Consider the following 22,486-nt stretch of genomic DNA (forward strand, 5'->3'; position numbering starts at 1 on the left):
TCTCTCTCTGTCTAATCCTTCCATCTAGGGTTGGCCGAAATTCACCAAAAAATTGCATCTTTTACCGTATTTTCCGGATTGTAAGTCGCACCTTTTTCATAGTTTTGGCCAGGGTGCGACTTATACTTATATTTATACTTATATACTTATACTCCGGAGTGACTTATATGTGATAGTATTTGTTATTTTCACACTTGCAACCGCATTTCATACTCCAGTGTGACTTATATAGGTTTCTTTCTTCTTTATTATGCATTTTTTTGCCGGTGCGACTTATAGTCCGGAAAATATGGTACACAGTATATTTTTCTGCATTATCCCAACAATATTTCCTCAATGCATCAATCATGAGCTAAAACGTGTCTGTAAATGCCTTTGTTGAGGTTGAACGGGCCATAAATTCACCATTAAAGGGCAGAAACATCACTTTATACCCCAGTTTGGGAGATCACGCCAGTCGTTTGTGTCTCTTTTTGAAGTCAGTTTTTGACCGTTTTGCTTAAAGAATGTACACTCGACGTTTGAATTTCCCCTTTCTCCCTCATCCCCTCCCCCCACAGCACGCCGCCTCATCTACATTCCTTGTGCATTTGTGTGCGTGTCCTATGGAATTGCTGCGACTCCACACAGTAAAGTCTAGCCCGAGGCCCTCAGTAGGTAATAGCTTTTCTGACAGCAATACACCAATATTTACAGAGACCGGCGCGCCCACCAGCCCACTATAAAAAAGCACAATCTCATATAGTTCTCTCTGCACATTTCTTACCCCCCCCCCCCCCCCCCCTCTTGCAGCCACAAAGTTAATTAACACACTGCGAGGGACACTGGTGGCACCTAAAGGAATATTTGGCGTGATTGGTGCTAGAAACATATTTACGGCGGCTTTGTTGTTGGTTTCAATCTGTTTTGATGATATTGATTGACATTTTTATGGTTACGGTGAACACTCAAAACAAAACAAGCCAACAAGCCAATTCAATATGACATTTATGGTTCTTTTTGGAATATTCAGTGACAATCCTGGGCTCTAGACTAACCCTTTTCACCTTTTTTTGTGTATTCAAACGCACTGATTTGCGTATTATTTGCACAGACCAAAGATGTAGCAGAAAACGTATCAGTTTAAACCGTTCTGAACCGTTACGATGCGCTAACGCCAACGACCGCCTCTTTAATTGTATCAGAGCGAAGCTTGTGGAGCGATCTTCATCCACTCGTCCACCGACCGAGTCACAGAGCCGCTCCCGTCACAGTGGCTCGGAGCTGCCAGTCTGCGTCTCGCACCACTGCAGAGCTTTGTGACCTCGCACCCTCGCTCTCTCTCATCCTCCCTCCATCCCTCCATCCTTCCCTCCTTCTCTTTGCCAGTCTTCCACTGCCCTTTTGCTCACCAACTCCCCGCCGTCATTTTTTGCGCCGAAAACATGTCAACGTTCAGTTCTACACTTTGAAACAGCCTTGATAATATGATTAAACCCCCAGAACTCGCACAGAGAGTGGACTGAACCATCATATTTTGAGAGCCGCGCGCAGGTAGAAGCCACTCACGACCAACTGATGTTTAACTCGCAGTTTAGAGCTCTGCAATCAATAAACAAGACTTTCTTCACTTTCTTCATTATGCAAATTAGTCTGTTTGAGGGCAACCGGGAGCTCTTTACTCCATCTGGTGGTCAAATGGTGAAAGTCTTGCAGAAATACATGGATACATTAAAAGGCCAGAGAAATCAGACAATCCAATAATTATCAGTGATTATGACAATTACCAGAAAAATCTATAATATTATTCGTCAGTAAGAGTGGTATTTGGAAATCGGTGTAAAATATTTTTTAAATCTAAAGATAAGATAAGGCTTCATTTGTCCCAGGATGGGGAAATTCCAGCGTTACAACACAAAGTAAGTACAGAAGTAAATAATAAAAAGCAGATAACACTCTTGTAGAAAAACTCTTATACTCTTAATTCAAATAAAATAATAATAACAATAGTAACACTCTTTAAACATCTTTGCTACAGTAGTTTCCAGTAGTAGTTTGCCATTTCATCTTCCTGTATTTTCATTGTTAAAACATGCAGAGGTATGAACAAAGTGCTAAAAGTGCCATCCACATCTAATCTTTTGTATTCAGTCTGTACATTGTATTTGCATTGCACCTTTCACAGTCAGAGGTCAAAGCGCTTCACAAAAACACAAAAAAACATACAACAATAGTCAAACTCAGTCCCTAAAGCAACTGTGATTAAAAGGCTCGACTAAATAAAAAGGTTTTGAGCCGACCCTTAAAAGCAACAACAGAAGAGACTTTTTGAGACTTTATTGAGAAAATATTACAAAAGAAACAACTTGTTTTTCAGTCACGACCTTATGCGACATGATACTGATTGACAACAGATGGTCGTATTAAGCGAGAAGCCACAACTCATTTGAATTATAATGAGGCCGTGCAATAAACGCCACGCTGCGCTAATGTAATTAATAGGTATAAATAAAATCTATTAAAATGCATGAACCCCACAAACGAAAGAGCAATTAAGACCACGCTTTAAGACCTATAATCAGTAATTGCCTGAGATGTACTTACAAATAATTCAATTTCTAGTAAACAGCAAACTAAATCAATGCTTCCGTGTCTGCTTAGCTTTTCATGAGCCGCTGCTTGTTTGGGCGCTCGGGCCCTGATGAGCAGAGGTTGTTGTTTATGAATGAGCCCGCGGTAGCAGGAGCGGTCCCATCACACTTCCTGGTTCACGGATTAAATGCTCGCCGCGGAGATTGCCAGGAGCCATTTTACTGCGTGATTCATAAACCAATAAAATATTTTTTTAAAAAGCGAACGCCAAGTTGCGCCGCCGCCGCCGCCTCCTGCCTTCAGTGCTCAGTGTTTGTCTTGGTTGAATTCGCTCTCGAGTGCGGCTGATTTTCATTTCTATTACCGTAATAACCTGTTACACATTAGACTCTTCATTACGCGGCGGCGACGATCGTTTCCCCCCGCCACTCTGCGTGCTGCTCAGGCTGACCTACTGTGTGAGACGGCCCTCTGCTCCTCTCATTATCCTCCGACTACAAGATGGTGGTGCTGCCAGAGGCTCAGAAATAGCCCAGTGCTGGAGTGAAGCGGGCGGGAGGTGAGAGCGGTGGAGCGGTGGAGGGGGTGACGCGCCGGCTCGTTCGGGGGGGTGGGGGTGGAGGGGTGTGAAGGAGACAGATAATGTCGGCCATGTTTGTGGACGCAGCGCAGCGCTATGGAGGCGTTCACGGGCAGATGTGCGGAGGTGTGTGTTTGCTCCTCTGGAAGTGTGTGAGGGAGATCAAATCAAATCAAATCAATTTATTTTTGTAAGGCCCAAAATCACAACAACAGTTGCCTCTGAGGGCCACAGGGAGAAATGAATCAACAATGTCTGTGGTGGCGATGAAGTCAGACAATGTCTGTGGTGGCGAGGGACGATGTCCCAGGGTCCTCTGTCCTTAGACTCTCCTTCTCGGCCAGGAAAAACTACAAAAAAAAACCTCTTTGGGAAAAAACCGTAGAAACCTGGAGGAGTTCCAGTGAAGGAGAGATCCGACTCTCACAGACGGACAGACGGACACAAGGAGACTGGAGCTGGACCCACTCTTCAGGCAGAAGAGGGACCGACTGAGGCGAACTGGACCCACTCTTCAGGCAGATGAGGGACCGTCTGAGTCGAGCTGGACCCACTCTTCAGGCAGAAGAGGGACCGTCTGAGTCGAGCTGGACCCACTCTTCAGGCAGAAGAGGGACCGTCGGAGGCGAGCTGGACCCACTCTTCAGGCAGACGAGGGACCGTCGGAGGCGAGCTGGACCCACTCTTCAGGCAGATGAGGGACCGACTGAGGCGAACTGGAGCCACTCTTCAGGCAGATGAGGGACCGTCCACACAGGGCAGGGACCACTTCACCAGGGGAGGGGCATCTGGGTCCACAGGTCCTCAGGAGTGAGAGAAAGAAAAGAAGGCGGTGAACAGTTTGCAAGTGGAATCAAAAAATAAATATTGTTTGATAGCATAAGTAGTCAGAAGAAGAAGAGGATAGTGCTCAAGCTGTCATACTTCCCCCAGCACAGTTACTCCTAGGGCAGCGTAGCTAAAGCTGTGGGTTTATGTTTCTGTTCCTAACTACTCTGACCATAAGCGATTTCGAAGAGGAACGTTTTAAGCCTGGACTTAAATGAAGAGACTGTGTCAGCATATTTAACATGGGTCGGGAGCTGATTCCATAACACAGGAGCTTGGTAGCTAAACGCTCTACCTCCTACAGTACTTTTAGAGACTCTTGGCACCACCAGAAGGCCAGCATTCTGAGAGCGAAGAGCTCTGTTTGGATGATATGGTTCTATAGCATCTTTGAGGTAGGATGGGGCCATGTCATTTATGGCTTTGTAGGTCAAGAGTAGAATTTTGAATTTGATTCTAGACTCGACGGGGAGCCAGTGAAGAGACTTCAGCACTGGCGTAATGTGCTCTCTTCTTTTTGTTCCTGTTAGTAATCTTGCTGCTGCATTTTGAACCAGTTGAAAGCTTTTTATGGAGCTTTTAGGACACGCTGCAAGCAGGGAGTTACAGTAGTCTAATCTAGTCGTTACAAATGCATGGATAAGTTTTTCAGCATCACTTTTAGGCAGGATTCTTCTGATTTTGGCGATGTTGCGCAAATGGAAATAGGCTGTTTTACAAGCTTGATTTATATGAGCTTTAAATGAGAGCTCCTGGTCAAATAAGACTCCAAGGTTTCTTACAGTAGAACTGACATTGTCCAGTGTGACTATCTGCTCAGATAGAGCGTCTCGTAGATGCTTAGGGCCAAGCACAATGACCTCGGTTTTTTCAGGGTTAAGAAGCAGGTAGTTTACTGTCATCCAGGTTTTTATCTCCTTCACACAAGCACTAAGTCTGTCTACTTGATCGCTCTGATCAGGTTTCATTGATAAATACAGCTGAGTGTCATCAGCATAGCAGTGGAAGTTAATGTCATGCTTTCTGATAATGTTGCCTAATGGCAGCATATAAAGAGTAAACAGAATTGGACCGAGTACCGAACCCTGTGGCACACCGTAAATTACTTTAGAGCATGGTGAGGAGCTCTTGTTTACATTAACAAATTGGAACCTATCAGATAGATAGGATTTAAACCAGCTGAGGGCTGTTCCTCCAACACCTACATCACATTCTAACCTCTGCAGTAGAATGTTGTGGTCGATGGTGTCAAACGCTGCGCTGAGGTCCAACAGAACCAGGATTGAGACCAGTCCATCGTCAGCGGCTAATAACAAATCATTTGTGACTTTAACTAGTGCAGTTTCAGTGCTGTGGTGGGCTCTGAACCCTGACTGGAAAACTTCAAATAAGTTATTGTCCTGCAGGTGGCGACAAAGCTGTTTTACTACAACTTTTTCAAGGATTTTAGAGACGAAGGGAAGATTTGAAATAGGTCTGTAGTTTACCAATAGGTCGGGATCTAGATTAGGCTTTTTCAGAAGAGGTTTAATGACTGCATGTTTGAAGGACTGTGGAACATAGCCACTTTCGAGTGAAGTATTTATTATATTAAGAATAGGGTCTATAATTAGGGGGAGAATGTCTTTGAGGAGTCTGCTTGGAATGGGGTCTAGGACACAAGTTGAGCTTTTAGAGGACATAATGGCTGAAGTTATCTCTGCTTGATCAGCAGCTGTGAACCTTTCTAGGTTTACAGGTGGATTTATATGGGACGTTAGATTTACAGCTTGGGCTAGTTCAGGGCTAATAGCCGGGGTAATTTCATCTAATTTATCTCTGATTGTTTTTATTTTATTGTTAAAAAATAGGAGGAAATCATCAGAGCTAAGTGAAGCTGGGATTGAGGGCTCTACTGCACTGTGACAGTTTGTTAGCCTAGCTACAGTGCTGAAAAGGAATTTAGTGTTACTTTTGTTGACTTCTATTAGATTTGAATAATATCTGGTTTGGGCCTTACGCAGAGCCTGCTTATAGGACAGCAGGCAACTTTTCCATGCTTTTAGGGATTCTTCTGTGTGAGAGCGATGAAATAATCCCTCTAACTTTCTAACTCTTTGTTTATGTGAACGCAGTTCTTGGTTGTACCAGGGGGAGGCGCGCTTTGGCCTAATGACCTTCTGTTTTAACGGCGCTACAACGTCAAGAGCAGACTTCAGAGAATTCATGGTCAAGTCGACACATTGATCACTTAAACTGGGACTAAAACTGTTCTCAGCAGGATCACATGACATGTCACTGAATATTGGCTCTATTATTTCTTTGAATTTTGAGATAGATTTTTCAGATATTGTCCTTTTCATTATAACTTTATTTTGTGGGACTGGATGATCTTTAAGAATAAACTGAAAGGTAATTAGGAAATGATCTGACAATATAGGGTTTTGAGGGAGGACACTGAGGTCACTAATCTCTGTTCCATACGTTAGGACAAGATCCAGAGTGTTCTTGTGAGTGTGAGTCGTTTTATTTACATTCTGAGTGAAACCAATGCTGTCTAACAAGGCGCTGAAGGCATTACTGAGAGCGTCATCACTCATGTTCACGTGGATATTAAAGTCTCCAACTATAACTATTTTATCCCAGGCTAACACTAAGTTTGATATAAAGTCAGAAAACTCTGTTAAAAACTCTGAATAGGGACCAGGAGGTCGGTAGATAACTATGAACAAAACTCCTTTTTGGTTTTTCATATTTGGACATGTGATTGACAGCATAAGGCTTTCAAATGAGTGAAATGCATTGTTAATTTTAGGGCTCATGAGTAGGCTTGAGTGTGAGATCACTGCCACACCACCACCTCGGCCTGTGCTCCTGGCAGTCTGAAAGTTAACATGGGTGGGGTTAACATGGGTGGGTGGGGTGGACTCATTTAGTCTGACGTAGTCGTCTTGTTGAAGCCACGTTTCAGTTAGAGCTAGAAGATCTATGTTATAGTCACTAATTAATTCATTAACTAAGAGCGATTTGGAGGAAATTGCTCTAATGTTTAGCAGTCCACATTTTACGTGTTTATTCATTTGTGTATTTGTGTCATTTGTGATTGTTATTTTCCTTAAGTTATTTGGTCTGACGCCTGAAATATTTTTTCTGAGATGTGACTTTTTGGCATTATTTGTACGAGGGACACGAGGTGAAATGCATTGTTAGTTTTAGGGCTCATGAGTAGGCTTGAGTGTGAGATCACTGCCACACCACCACCTCGGCCTGTGCTCCTGGCAGTCTGAAAGTTAACATGGGCTGAATCTGAACACTTCACAGGTAACAGAACGGGCGAGAGTTCAGCGACAGAGGAGCGTCTTGAACTGCTGCTCTGCACCTGGGGCTCACCCCTAGATGGTCACTTAACACGACTAAGACTATCGGTCAAATTCCGAACTAATAGGGATGTACCCTCCGAAGTCGGATGGATGCCATCCCTGCGTATGAGCCCGGGCTTTCCCCAAAACGCACTCCAGTTATCAATAAAGACAATGTTGTTTTGAGGGCACCATCTGGATAACCAGTTGTTGAATGCTGAGAGACGGCTGTACAATTCAGCATTGATCCGATTGGGCAGGGGACCAGAAAATATTACAGTGTCCGACATCGACTTCGCTAGGTCACACACCGCGGCTACTTGAACTTTGAGCACCTCTGATTGTCTCCGCCGGGCGTCGTTACCGCCTGCGTGAATCACGACTCGCCGGAAACGGGTCCTACTCCGCTTTAAGATCCTAAGGTTTCCTTCGATGTCACCCATTCTGGCCCCCGGGTAACACCTAACGCTAGCAGCTGGCAGCTTCACGTCTCTAACAATAGAACTCCCGATTACAAGAGTTTCTCTCGTGTGTTCAGCGGGCGTGTGATCGCTGAGGGGAGAAAACCTATTATAGACGTGAAGCTCACGGCGCTCTGAGGTTCGGCGTTTAGCGCCTTGTCCCCTCCGAACTGTCACAAAATGGTCCCTATTCTGTTCCTGGTCTAGTCCCGGCTGCACGGGAGACGCTGAGGGGCTGAGCTCGGCCTTACTGCTACTGCTAATGCTAATGCTACGCCCTGCAGCGCGGTCCGGTAGCCCTCGCGCTAAAACCGAACTATAACTGGACTTAAGCTCCTCTAAACAGCGGATCCGCGCTTCTAACTCCGTAACCCTGGCCTCCAAAACTACCACTACACTGCACTTCACGCACCTATCATCAGAGAAGGAGCCAGGGTTCTGACTCGACATATGACAGCTCAAACAGGTAAAGGTAGATCCAGCCATGACGCTAGCGGCTAGGCTACGCTAGGCTAGTTCAGGCTGGAGCTAGAAAGTGAGGAGGGCTTTTTAATCCACGAAATACTGAAAAGCGAGCGGCTTGAGGCTCCGGATTGTTTGCGGAGAAATCAAACGTTCACTTTCGTGTATATGATGCGTAAATAGTGTGTATAATTCGTGGATTAATCGGTAAAAGGCTCTAAGAACGAACAGCTCTGAAAACGCGACACACTCACCGGAAATGACGTCACTTCTCTGCTCCTGAGATAAGAGCTGAGGTGAGCCTAAGGATGATGGATTGCTAAACCTTGGACTTGTGTCCTTGGGGTCAGTGTGGGTGCTGTTTTTCTGAATTATTATTGGTCGGTCATGCCTTCCCCAGCTGCCACGGTGCCTCCTCATCCTCCTCTTCCTCGTCAAACTTCACGATCTTCCTCCAAACTTTGCAGACGCACCTTTGCTTTGGCGCATCACAAATGAGGCGTGTTGTCAAACAAGCCCACATCAGTTCCTGCTGCCAGCACAGCTGTTCTCTCCAAAGAGAGATGGCAGGTTTCATAACGAGTCTGGAACGCTACAGGCTCACGACTGTCTCTCCATCCGCACTGTTTAATCTCCAACCCACACCAGTGATCAAAGCTTGTTTACACACCACTCTATGCTCCGATTAGAGCTATGGAAGGAAGTGTTCCTTCCAAGAGCTGGCTTCAGCCGAGCTTTGCTTCACAATGACATTTTCAGCATCTTAAACAATATTGTTTTCTTTTGCACATCTGAATCAAATGTAATCAGACTCGGCTCCGCTTTGTGATACTCTGATGAACACCCACTATTTTATCAGCGGTGAGCACATTGTGGAACGAGTGGGCTGAACCTGATTGCTTGGACACTCGACTAATCCCTGTGATAAAGGTGTGCTAAGTGTAACCAGTAACATTGATTTCTATATCCCTGTATTTGCAGCCCGTGAGGAGTACGTCGCCACCTTCAAGGGCTCGGAGTACTTCTGCTACGACCTGTCGCCGAACCCCATCCAGTCGAGCAGTGACGAGATCACGCTCTCCTTTAAGACGCTGCAGAGGAACGGCCTGATGCTGCACACGGGGAAGTCTGCCGACTACGTGAACCTGGCCCTGAAGAACGGGGCCGTGTCGCTTGTCATAAACCTGGGCTCCGGGGCGTTCGAGGCGCTGGTCGAGCCGGTCAACGGAAAGTTCAACGACAACGCGTGGCACGATGTCAAAGTCACACGCAACCTGAGACAGGTAAGCACACTGTAGGAAGGGGCGGGGTTTATTGTAGACGCTAAAACGGAGCAGAAAAGACAACATTTAATGAAGCATATTTTTGTTCCCAATATTTTAATAGATGAGTGACGTCAAGTCTCAAAGAGCAAAATGATGCTAAGTTATAGTCCAGTGTATCTTAGCTAAGGATAATGTCAAATATAGTGATAGTTTTATGTTATTTAAGGTCTTATCTTGTATGGTGTTCACTTTAAAGTATTAAAACAGTAAGATATTTTCAGATTTGATCGTTTCATGTGTTATTTTCTTTGTTATGTAGCTTATAACTTGTCAGTTCTTGTGTGAGTGGTTGGCTTGCTCCTCATCGCAGCAAAGCAGTCTTGTACAGATGTTGTGGTAGGAAGAAGAACAATGTTTGCCTTTAGCTCTTTTTTTGTACAATTCCACCTGTTCCCGTCCTGTTCTGTGCAATAGGTGAGTTTCTCCTTTATTTGTGTGAATGTGGGAGTGAGCGTCCAGCCGAATACAACAGCGAGAATGCTAACTGAGATCCTTTGAGCGCGTCGCTGCGCTGCTGTGGTCGGCCGTTTTGACCGTTTTGCCTGTTTGTATTACTAATCACTAACTTTACTAACCTGCTACTGAAACTAATCTTCATCCATGGAATGATTCATACTACTAACCTTACCTCTGCCCTTCTCCTATAGCGTCACTAACTTACCACAAGAGGCCTACAACCTACAACTTTTAGATTTTTTTTTTTGTTTTCCTTTAGTTTTTCTTTGGTTTTTGGGTTCCCGAAAGTTGTTATGTTCACGGTTTTTATTTTTTGCTTTTCCTTTCTGCCTCCCCCTTCTTCCTACAAAGCACTCAGGCATTGGACACGCTATGGTAAACAAACTACATTGTTCGGTAGATATCATTCTAATTGTTTCTTAGTTTGGGTTTGCCCCGTGTCTATCTCCTTCTGAAACGTAGACATCAAAACTAGCCCAAAAACAGGATAAATCCGGTTGGTAACCCTTTGTTTAAGAAATGCCCCCCATTCCTTCCTTTGCCAGCCACGTTTTTTGCTTTGAGCTTTTCCCGTTTGTATCAGTACGTCCTTTACTTCTTTGGATTCTTCCCAATCTTTTTCACACCATTGCATCGTAGGCGTTACAAGGCCCCATGCTGCACCTGCACGCAAACGGCCAGCCCCCTTTTCCTGCATGGCGCGCCCTAAAAACCTCCCCCCACCTTATCATTTCTGCTCCGAAAAGATGGTTCCTACCTCTCCGTTTTGCAATTTTTTTGGCTTTTATCAATTGATCCGTCCTCTTTTCTCTTGCATGTTCATTATTGCCTCAAACTCCTCATATCATCATCTCGTCTCGTGCTATGAACGCTGTCCACGTCAGGACCCTCTTTGCTAACGCCTGCATGCTGCACAGAACTAAACCAAAACTGCATGCGTTTCAGTGTGTGGAATGAGTTGTGGCGCTAACCCATCTGAACACCTGTGCGTCTACTTGAAACATGTGATTTTTGAATTCCATTTCATTCAAATTCGCTGATCTGACAAACCTCCCCCCAAACCACAGTCTTAACATACTTACTAACACCATTCTCACGCCAATAACACACGAGAAAACGTCACTGCAACTGACTAACAGCATCCAGGCCATGACACTAACCTCACACGGCACGGTTCGACCTGGCACTGAACGCCAGCAATGAAAATACTAACAAAAATACTAACAAATATACTAACAAATATACTAACAAAGCAACTATCAGAGGTGGGTGAACACAAGCAAGAACATAAGTAATACTGCAAATCAATTCACTCGTGATTTTTTCTAACTAATTAGTGGTAGTGTGTATTTTCAGTACCGTATTTTCTAGACTATAAGTCGCACTGGAGTATAAGTCGCATCAGCCCAAAAATGCATAATAGAGAAGAAAAAAACATATATAAGTTGCACTGGAGTATGAAATGCGGTTGAAAGTGTGAAAATAACAAATACTATCACATATAAGTCACTCCGGAGTATAAGTATATAAGTATAAATATAAGTATAAGTCGCACCCCGGCCAAAACTATGAAAAAAGGTGCAACTTATAGTCTGGAAAATACGTTATATTTCAAATCAGAATTCCCTTTGTGCAGATATTAGATAATATATTTGTCATTGGGCGATAGTATCACTTAAATAAAGGTCAAAGAAAATAATAACTAATTCATAATTGTGTATAAATGAATACAATTAAAATGTTGGATACAGCATTTGATTTGTAGTAGTATTCATATAATTGCCAATTAAAAAAATAGACAAAATGTGGCCATATGATGAACTATTTCAGATCTGTAGCATTAAATAGCAATACGTTAGTTTAATAGTTGTTTAACTGAAAGGCTACATAGCAAAGTGAAAATGATGAAGTAATAATAAAGTATGAGTTTTAATATATTCTACAAACTAAAGTACTCTTATCCTTGCTGCCCACCTCTGGTAACTTCACTAACAAACTGCATGTAGGAGCATCTGGACGTTATTAACACCTGAATGAATGATTATAAATGTCAACAGGGGGCGCCAGGCTTTACAGCCCCCGACATGATAGACCAAATATTGCTTTTAGTTTGATCTGGGTCAAATGGCAAAAAAATACCGTGGTCCGCAGCGGCTATCGAGCTAAAAGCGCTTTGTAGTCTATTCATGGGTAACGTGGTTGAATTATTAAACTGACCGTATTAGTATATACTGGACCGTGTATAGATACAAGTCAGGGTCAGGCTGCTATGACTGAGAAGTAGAAATATTGTAATGCAACATAGGTATAATGATTCTAAATGTATCTCTTAACCTCGGTAATGTATTGTTAAAATGGTTTGCTAGGCTAGGCTACATGCTAAAACGTGAAAGAAATACAGTACAGTTCATTTGACGTTAAAAGACAACTTTATTCAAACGTTATAACACATACAACTCATATTAGATTAGTATGATAGAGAGAAAACGTGTAAAAATAAAGTCTATTGCTATCTATTGGCGGATCGTGGCTCACTGTGTCCAAAACACCTGCTTTTAGAAACAGGTTAACGTCGCACGCAAAGGTCGTAGCATCGATCCGTCTCTAACTCGCTGTCTGCCGAGTGATCTTTGACTTATTATTCGTTTTAAGCGAGGCTCGGCTTATTCCCCGTAGAGACTGACGGTAGCAGTAAGTGAAGATCCGGGCAGTTAGCGTGAAAAAGGGCGTACAGGCTACTCGGTAATGGAAACTCTATTATATCTCTATTGTTGTCTAATTGATGAGAGCCATTTCGAATTGAAGCCGCAATGAATATCATCAAAAGTTGCAATGTCACGGATAAAAGAACTCGGGTTGAGTCATGAATGATAAAATAGCTCAAGTTTTATCATTTGATTTGAAACGTTTATGCTAGCTGCGTGTCACCTACTTCCAGTCGGCCAAACAATGAGTAGAAGAAGCGCTTACGGTTATAGTAAATCTGTTATGAAGCCAATTTATGAAATAACCTAGAAAAAGAAAAGAAAAAATAATTAGAATATCGGCCTTATCATGATATATGTAAATTTAAACGACTGTAATTGTACATGGAAGGCTGAGAGGTACATGCAGTGTTCCCGGTTGAAGCTTTTAATGGAAATTGTCCCTAAATGGTGAAGACTGCTCATTGGAAGCAGCAGCCGGACTTAGCCTCTGAGCTAACGCTGACATTTAGCAAGAGTGAATGCCTGTAATTACTACAAATGCACCACTTTGCACCACACACTTGATCCATTCATACCAATTAAAAGTCCCCAACAGCTCCACTGACTTGTTCCCAATTCAATCACACACATACACACACACAAACACACATACTTACACACACATTAGCTTTGGGGCTAATTTGGCTGGTCAGCGCCTAGCTTTAGCTAGCCTAGCGCGCTGCCTTTTGGTGTGAGTATATAGCGTGTCCTTTCCCTGTGCTTTGTTGTGTAGGTCACCATTTCTGTGGACGGCATCCTGACCACCACGGGCTACACCCAGGAGGACTACACCATGCTGGGCTCCGATGACTTCTTCTACGTGGGTGGGAGCCCCAGCACGGCCGACCTGCCCGGATCTCCTGTCAGCAATAACTTCATGGGCTGCTTGAAAGAGGTAACGACGGCGAAGTGGAGTGGACAAAAGGCTCGTGCTGTGGCTTGTTTTGTTGATTTTCGAGTGCCGTTCTTTCAAGCTTACACTATTGATACATTTATGAGTTAAATGAGGATTCCCACTCAAATATACCGATCTTTACGTCTCTGAAAAAGGAAATCTGCGCTGTTTCTCGTTCCTCTGCGTTGTACATTTTTACGCCATATTTGTTATGGGTCCCATGTCAGTCAAACCCATCGGTAACCATGGAGACAAGACGCAGTTCCAGGCGTTTGTTTGTAAAGTGTTGTAAAAAAGCGCGTGGTCTTGCGCCTGGACTTAAGTTGTTTTGACTAGTTGCTTTTCTCAATCTGTTGCCTTTTCTTTCTAATCCATCTTGATACAAATAAGAAATGTCATGGTACTATTCATAAACTAAATCGACCCGTAAACTAAATACAACAATGTCCAAACCCCCCCCCAAAAAAAAAAACACAGGTGTAAAAAAGATACTAGGCTATATGTAAAACAATATTAAAACATGACCAAATAGGCCTAAGATATTATAAAACACGGCTAAATCAAGTATAAGTTACGTCTTCAAGGTCATGAAATAGGCATAAACTAAACTAAGCCGATTTTAGCAGTTTATGTCTGACTTTAATGACTCGCTCAAGTATAATCATCGAAATAATCCACCAAAATCCTCTCGCAGAACACAAAATATGGCTGGAGTCACAGTCCATTGCCCTGCTATTTTTAAAACATTAAAAATCGATTATTTAACGCTGCACCACAATGATACGCATCGCTCTCTCCTCGTAGCATTTAGTCACGCACACATTTCACTCACATCATCTCCGAAAGCGCACACAACCTCAATTAAACACACGCACACAAAAAAAACAGACTCAACTAAATAAAATAATAAACCGTTCCATTTGGCAAACGCTGAAACACAAACGCTCGGCAGCATCAGACGGAATCAGCGATGAGCGCCGTTGAGGGAGCGGAGACTTGCACCGGGCGCTAACATGCTAATTAGCTACGCCGCAGAGAGCCGCTGTGCTCGATATGGGCCACGTCGCCACGGCAACGGCACGACGATAAACACGGGAGACACGCGCGCGGCGGCGGGGTAAATAACGGCGCGCGAACGTCGGCGTAAAGGAGCTAACTGAACATATGAACGCGCAGCGGTTTACACAATAAAAGTCAGGAATGCACCGCCGCTCGCGCAGACATAAACAAACAAGTAAATGAGGCGACTGGCAGTGCTGCAGTGAACCACAAATACTGAACCGCAGGATGCCGGGTAAAGTGTTTATTTGTAATGGTAAATAAATGTGCTTTTTATTTGATGCATCTGGACTTCAATACATAATGGCCAATATCTCCCCGGGTCCAGTCAGAATGTAAGACGATACTCAAAATGACGGTGTTTAAAGGTGCTCTGTGTGAGTTTTCTGGTGGAAGGTTGCTTTGCCTGGAATGTTCCACAGTATGACATTAAATTTGAAGGAAGAAAAAAAAAATCGGACTATGTTAAAAGTCCTTTGTTAAGCGGGACTTGCCTTGGACAGTTTGGACGTGTGGGGTGTTCCTCAGGGCACGAACTTAGGCCTATTTATTTTTATTCAACTACAAGTGTTGTTTTTTTTTTTAAATATGAATATATATTTGGTCCTAGGGCTGCAACTAACACCTATTTTAGTAGTCGACAAGTCAAACTATTATTTTTATTATACTTTTAGACTTTTTGAACGCATTTCTTACCGCTTTTCTAATTTAAACAGCTGGGCAGCCTCGTCCTGTCCGTTTAGCGTGCCACGTATCCGCGCTAACGTCACACGCTCAAATGTATTACTGCATCAAATGACTACCTCCTTACACACAAGCTAATGCGCACGCAACCTGCTCGACACCGCTGTGCTAACGTGTGCTGTCTCAAACTATTTCTCATAAGGAAATCTACCAAAACATTTCGCCAAACTACGGAACTAAAGAACGCAGAAAGCTCACGCGTGGAATATGTCAAGCAAAATAATTTCGAAAACGCTTGTCATGTGGAGAAATCAAGCAAAGTTGTAACAAAGCACGTTTCTCAGTCCTCTATTATCCTGTAGCGTAGATGCCATAATCAGCGGTGAAGGCTTTTTGCTGCGATTTTATTAGACGCCAACCTCCGAGTCGAACCCGCCTCTGCGCGCCACATTTACATACTTAATACGCTGATGTGATAAACCGCGGCGGCGAAAAATCAAGACTTATGCAATGAATCACACGCTTGAGCGATGATTGGCCGCGGCCCACCTACGCGCGCCCACTACGGCGTCAGGAAAAACAGTTTGTGTGTGTGTGGGGGGGGGATTCAAAGTCGCCCGGCGCTTTACGTCTTGATTGATCCTACACGCGCATAAATGTAAAATGCAAAGGGCACGCGAATCAAAGCCGGGCCGAACAAAGAAGAGGATAAAAGTGCACAGACTTTCATGTTACGGCTGTGTGAACTTGTCTTTTTAATAATGCAGCGCGCGGCATAAAGCGGCGTACTGCAATTAACCTCGTAGCCATGGAAACCAAATACTTTTTAACCTAGGTCGAAACATGTTGCCTCGTTAATTAGGGTTTTGACGGTGCAATGAAAGCTTTGCAAGTCTTTGTAAGCGTGTAGTCGATCGGCGGTTAAGTGGTTTGGGGTTTAAATTCATTGGTCAGCCGTATAAAATAGATATTAATGGTGCACAATGTAACTTTATAATGAATGTTGTGTTATATACTTCATTGTTTTGCCCGGAATGTGCCACAGTTTGGTATTAAACTGGCTTATCTTGCGTTTCTTTATCAACTTCAGGTGCTTTTAATGCTGTTTATTGTTTTGCGTGCGCGTTAACACAGGTCACATGTAATGGGGGGGGGGGAATACTGGAAAAAATACATTTGTTTAGATCTTATCGCGATTTGTTTGAAAAGCTTGTGATAAGGAATTTGTGTTGTAACATGGAGATTGTTTTCAGCCTAATTTAAACACGCCCAGTGGACACGTTAAGGAATAATGATTGAAATGTTCCACCAAAATATACAGAATATGGCTGGAGTCACAGTCCGTCGCCCTGCTTTAAAAAAAATAATTTAAAAAAACATGTAAAAAATAGTCTTTAATGCACAATGAGATTCGTATCATTACATTTATTCACACACACATTTCACGCACACAAGCCCAATTAAACAATAAAAAACAGATGAAATAGATCAATAGTAGCATTATTAAGAGTAGCATTAACATGTGAGAACTAGGTTTTTGCAGGTGAGCAACAAAGACAGGGTATTTTGTTGTTTTCGGAGGACATTACAGTACTTATAATTGCAGACTTTTCCATTGCTAGCAACTTTGATTCAACTGCTATTATTCTTGCACGCCCACCATGAATGTATTCTGATCCGAACTGAACTGGATTAATAACAAACCTATGAGCGATTTGTGCCAGATACTTTAAAATATCGGCTTGTTCAAACTATCACATACTGTCCACTTTCTTACTTTATTACTACCAAAAAAGCGTAAAAAAGCACTGTATATCCCAGATTGCACACAGATTACTGCTGTTGTTGCTGCTGGTGGTGGTATAATCCTCGTTGCAGCACATATTTGCATCACTTAATCAACCGAAACCTCCACCACACGCTTGTCCGCTCTGTTCCAAACGATACCGAGGGCAACGCATTCCTCCCGATGCCCGTAGGTGGCTGTAACTTATGCTTAGTTTGAAAAATACCCGCAGTAAAAGGCATCTCTCTCGTTTGCGAGCGGCTGCCGGGCTCATAAAAAAAAAGAGAAAACCTCTGGTGTAATAAAGCGTGGCCTGTTTGCACACATCAAAATGCTGGGCACAAACTCCTCTCCTCCTCCGCACTCTCGCCGCTCACTCACAGACCTCACTGTGTCACGCTGGAAAAGCCTCGTCTCGCTGCTGAAAAGTTGCAATGTTTTATCGAAAAGAGGTTAGTATATGAAAAATAACGATCCGGCGTGCCCTCCCGTGCTGCGGATCAACCACGTATTTCCTTTACTCGTGAATAAAAAGTGTTAATTTCCTGAAATAAACAAGGCAGACTTTTATTTGTCGCCGTTTAACACAATAGTTTCTACAAAAACTGTTTCGATCTCAAAATGTAGCGGTTTTACAGAGTTTTCTGAGAGTTTTTAGTAGAAACGTGAAGGTTTTGGCGGTACAAATGATCGTTATTCTTTATTATTATTCAAAATCCTGTAATCTATCATATTTGTGTGTAAGTGAATTATCATGTGGAAAAATGCTACTGCTACGCGGGCTGCGCTGCACAGTTAATCACACTCAAATTGAAAATGAAATGTCAATGGAAATGGTTTTAATATCAAAGCAAGGGATTGTTGTATTAGTTCAGTTTAGTAAACCTGCTCGTCTCCATGGGGATAGTTAAGATAAGATATTCCTTTATTGTCCCACATGGGGAAATTTCATTGGTGCAACGCAGGTAGATACAGAGGTAGATACAGAAGAACAGATCACTTATAGGAAGTCTGAAAAACACTTTCAGTAGAAGATCTCCTATAAATAAATAAAAACTCCCATAGACAAATAAATAAATAAATACCATTGCATGTGATTCCGACAGTAATTGCACATGAATATGTGTCACGACAGCACATAGATTGCACATGAATTTCACAGTAATTGCACATATGACAGAATTGCACATCAGTATTAGGTTAGGTCAGTATTGCGACGGGATAACGTGACGATCTCCGGGTAAGACGACTGTTCTCCGCAGTTTCATGAGTTCCTCCTTTGTGTAAACGCGGTACGGCGCCGGCCGGGGGGCGTGGCCGGAGCCGGGGGGCGTGGCCGGAGCCGGGGGGCGGGGCCGGAGCCGGGGGGCGGGGCCGGAGCCGGGGGACTCAGAGCCAAGACACATCGCAACGACACGACGAAAACACTCAATCCAGCCGAATAAAGTCAAAACAAGTTAATTTAAAGCGATTCCAGTGCGTGTCCTGATCGTTCGTGAAGTTCCTCTTTCATATAAACGTGTATATAAACGTGTACCGACGACACGCCGTACTTTAGCGCGGCCGGAGGGCGCGGGGGGGCTGGTGGGCTCGCTCCCTATCGTACAGTAAAATAGAAAAAATATACTAACTATATTTACAAAATATAGGAGATAAAGCACAATAAGTGTGAGAAAGAAGAGAGAGCGTTTACACCGGGCTGCCAGCTGTACCAGCGCCTTATGACGAAGTTAAAGGGCGTGTGACAGGTTTTTTATGATTTTCTAATTTTGACTTTATTTGGTGTATTTATACCTGTTGTAAGTATAAATGACAGTTTTATACCAATCAAGCAGGTATTTGTGGAGAAAATTAAAACAAATCTGTTGAAAAAAGACAGGAAAGGAAGTGACATCACACTAGGAACATTCAAGACAAAGTTTATGCAGAATTTACATAAAATAAGCTACTTTTTTGACTCTTCAAACAGCAATTCAACAAATTAAAGTCACTCTCATGCATTTATATTTGTCAAATAGAATGTAATAATCGTGACATTCGATGAGTTTTTGCCCAGTGTTTGCTGAGTAATTTCCTAGCGTGATGTTTTCAATTACAAACAGGAAGTGACATTATAAACCTAAAAAATTGCTATTCTGGGATCAAATTTTAATAATTTTTTGGGCAAAATTCCAAACATATTTATATCAGTGCATTGTAGCTCAATGAGTTGTCCAACCTGTAGGGGGCACTTTAAGTTTACCAGAAAACTCACATCGTGCACTTTTAGTCAAGCTAGCAACAAAACCAAGAACAAAGCACCAAAGCGTCATAGTTATGCTAAAATATTCTGCATCCCTGTGGATTTTCTTGATATAGTGAACGCAGAATAAGACAAGTCCACCTAATTGCCTTTTGCTTTGCTACAGGTGTAATCTACAAACAAGCGCAACTTCTCCTTTATCAAACAGCACTAAAGAAAGCCGCATTTTTATTTCTAAGTTTGAAGTTGACACATTGTTTATCTCTCCCTCTAATTAGGTTGTGTACAAGAACAATGACGTGCGGTTAGAGCTGTCGAGGCTGGCCAAACAAGGAGACCCCAAGATGAAGGTATGTGGGAAAAGCGAGTAAACCAAATAAACATATGACTTATGTGTTGCTATTAATCTGCGCGTAAAGGCCTATGGCATCAAAGCGTCGCATAATCTTACATCCGGATGCAGCGTCTTTATGGAGAGGCCCTGTGGGATTATTGGAGCGATTGACCCGCAGTGAAACGGGATTCTATTTTTTCTTCCAGTCATCGCTCTTTGAAAAACAAAATGGATTTCAATGGTTTCAAGATCCCAGTATTATTTTCGATGTATAAAGTTATGCCTTTAAATAGGTATTGCTTTATTCAAACGTTCAATAATAATAGTTTTGTTGTTTTAATTCATAATGTTCATAATGTTCAAAATGTGTCCAGAACCTGAACCACGTGAATTGTAAAGTGCATTAAGTACCGTATAATTTAGAATAGGAATCTTGTGTGCTATGGCTAAAATTACAGTATGTCCTGAAGTTAATGGTTTAAAGAGTGTACCGTATTTTCCGGACTATAAGTCGCACTGAAGTATAAGTCGCACCAGCCAAAAAGAGCATAATAGAGAAGAAAAAAAAAACATATATAAGTCGCACTGGAGTATAAGTCGCACCAGTCAAAAAAATTATAATAGAGAAGAAAAAACACATATAAGTCGCACTGGAGTATAAGTCGCACCAGCCAAAAAAATGCATAATAGAGAGAAAAAAATATATATAAGTCGCACTGGAGTATAAGTCGCACCAGCCAAAAAATGCATAATAGAGAAGAAAAAAACATATATAAGTCACACTGGAGTATAAGTCGCACCAGCCAAAAAATGCATAATAGAGAAGAAAAAAAACATATATAAGTCGCACTGGAGTATGAAATGCGGTTGCAGGTGTGAAAATAACAAATAATATCACATATAAGTCGCTCCGGAGTATACGTTTATAAGTATAAATATAAGTATAAGTCGCACCCCGGCCAAAACTATGAAAAAAGGTGCACCTTATAGTCCGGAAAATACGGTAATTTAGAATGATTCGACAGCAGCTATAATTAAATCAACCTGACATCCACGCAGTCAAATCTCAGCTGTCTCCAACGCGCTAAGTTCACCCCTCCTTCCTTCCTTCCTTCCTTGGCTCCTTCTTTCCTTAGGTCAGCGGCGTGGTGTCTTTTAAATGCGAAAGCGTGGCCACCCTCGACCCGGTGACGTTCGACACGCCCGAATCCTTCGTGTCGCTGAGCAAATGGACGGCGAAGAAGGCCGGCTCCATCTCCTTCGACTTCAGGACCACGGAGCCGAACGGGTTGATGCTGTTCAGCCACGGCAAGCCCAAAACGCAGGCGCGCAAGGACCCCCGCACCCCTCCCACCGTCAAGGTAGAGATATCAGTGAGTTTAAGGGTATTTCAATGGCCATTTTGAGCTTTTCGCCATGTTATGACGTCGTATCCTCGGCAAAAACACGATTGAGCGACTTGGATAGCCGAGTATTGAGTCGATCGTCCTCTCCCGAGCTAAAAGATGCGTTCCTCCTTGCGTCGTGTTACATCCATGCGCTGTTTAGCATTTTTGATATTACTTACGACACTTTTCTCTGGCAGGTGCAGCTGTAGCGGCCTCTGCTGGTGCGTTGTGTTGGCAGATTTAAGGCTTTCGTGGGGTATTTCCAAGACAAACGCAGTACTTTAAGTTATACTAATGGAAATACCAAGGCTGAAATGACGTTAATGTGCTTTTTTTTCCTGCCCTCTGCTGGTATTGAACTGAACTTCGCTAATAAGCAACAACGTCAAACTGTGAAATAGAAAGAAAACATTGTAATCCCCATATAATGCAATAATCAATGAGTTAAGCCATTAAATAAACATGTATACATCTTCCCGATTAGTTTTCTATCCATAAATAACTGGAATTAGCCAATTAAACACGGAACAAAGAACATGGTTAAAATCTCAAATATAAAAGCCTTTACAGCATAATATGGGAGCTTGTGGCGGTTTGGGTGTTTTCGTTGTTAAATCCTGACATCCGTTGAACTTGGGCTGACAGGTGGACTTCTTTGCCATCGAGATGCTGGACGGACACTTGTACCTGCTGCTGGACATGGGCTCGGGAACCACCAAAACCAAAGCCATCGACCGGAAAGTGAACGACGGGGAGTGGTACCACGTGGACTTCCAGAGGGACGGACGATCAGGTACGAAATCGCCCACTGCCAAACGTATAAATAAGACTTTATACTGTATGTTGCGCAGGGAAAACATTTATACATTTGTTGAATATTGGCATACCGTATTTTCCGCACTTTAAGACGCACTGGATTATAAGGCAAAACTCACAAAATCACCCACTGCCAAATGTATAACTAAGACTTTACACTGTATGTTGCGCAGTGAAAGCATTCAAATATTTGTTGAATATTGGCATACCGTATTTTCCGGATTATAAGGCGCACTGGATTATAAAGCGAAACTCACAAAATTACCCACTGCCAAATGTATAATTAAGACTTTATATTGCATGTTGAGCAGTGATAACATCTATACATTTGTTGAATATTGGTATACAGTGAACTCGCTATAACGCGGTTCACTTTTCACGGTCTCGCTGCTTCACGGATTTGCATCATGTATTGTGTTCTGTATTCTGATTGGCTAAACAGTCTCTCCCCATCTTCTCTACCTGTGTGTTAATAACGTTACACCGTTATTGACACCCACAATGTCGACAAAAC

The 22,486-nt window shown here is 42.8% G+C and overlaps 1 protein-coding gene across 17 annotated transcripts in view; it reads left to right on the forward strand.

Annotated features, from left to right (window-relative positions):
* nrxn1a (neurexin 1a) overlaps positions 1 to 22,486 on the forward strand; it is a 177,317-nt gene that overhangs the window by 55,106 nt on the left and 99,725 nt on the right. For 7 of the 17 annotated variants that reach the window (XM_072456745.1, XM_072456742.1, XM_072456748.1 and 4 more), the window contains 6 exons: positions 9,222 to 9,523; positions 10,373 to 10,396; positions 13,502 to 13,663; positions 19,713 to 19,784; positions 20,905 to 21,129; positions 21,802 to 21,949. In XM_072456745.1, coding sequence (XP_072312846.1) covers positions 9,222 to 9,523; positions 10,373 to 10,396; positions 13,502 to 13,663; positions 19,713 to 19,784; positions 20,905 to 21,129; positions 21,802 to 21,949 — 933 coding nt within the window. Of the gene's footprint in view, positions 1 to 9,221; positions 9,524 to 10,372; positions 10,397 to 13,501; positions 13,664 to 19,712; positions 19,785 to 20,904; positions 21,142 to 21,801; positions 21,950 to 22,486 lie in introns of all 17 variants that reach the window. The other 10 variants (XM_072456744.1, XM_072456739.1, XM_072456743.1 and 7 more) reach the window with 3 other exon arrangements.

Source organism: Eucyclogobius newberryi, unplaced genomic scaffold, assembly GCF_026437365.1.
Source record: "Eucyclogobius newberryi isolate DKJ021-1_F unplaced genomic scaffold, fEucNew1.0.hap1 SCAF_20, whole genome shotgun sequence".
NCBI classification, from domain to species: Eukaryota; Metazoa; Chordata; class Actinopteri; order Gobiiformes; family Gobiidae; genus Eucyclogobius; species Eucyclogobius newberryi.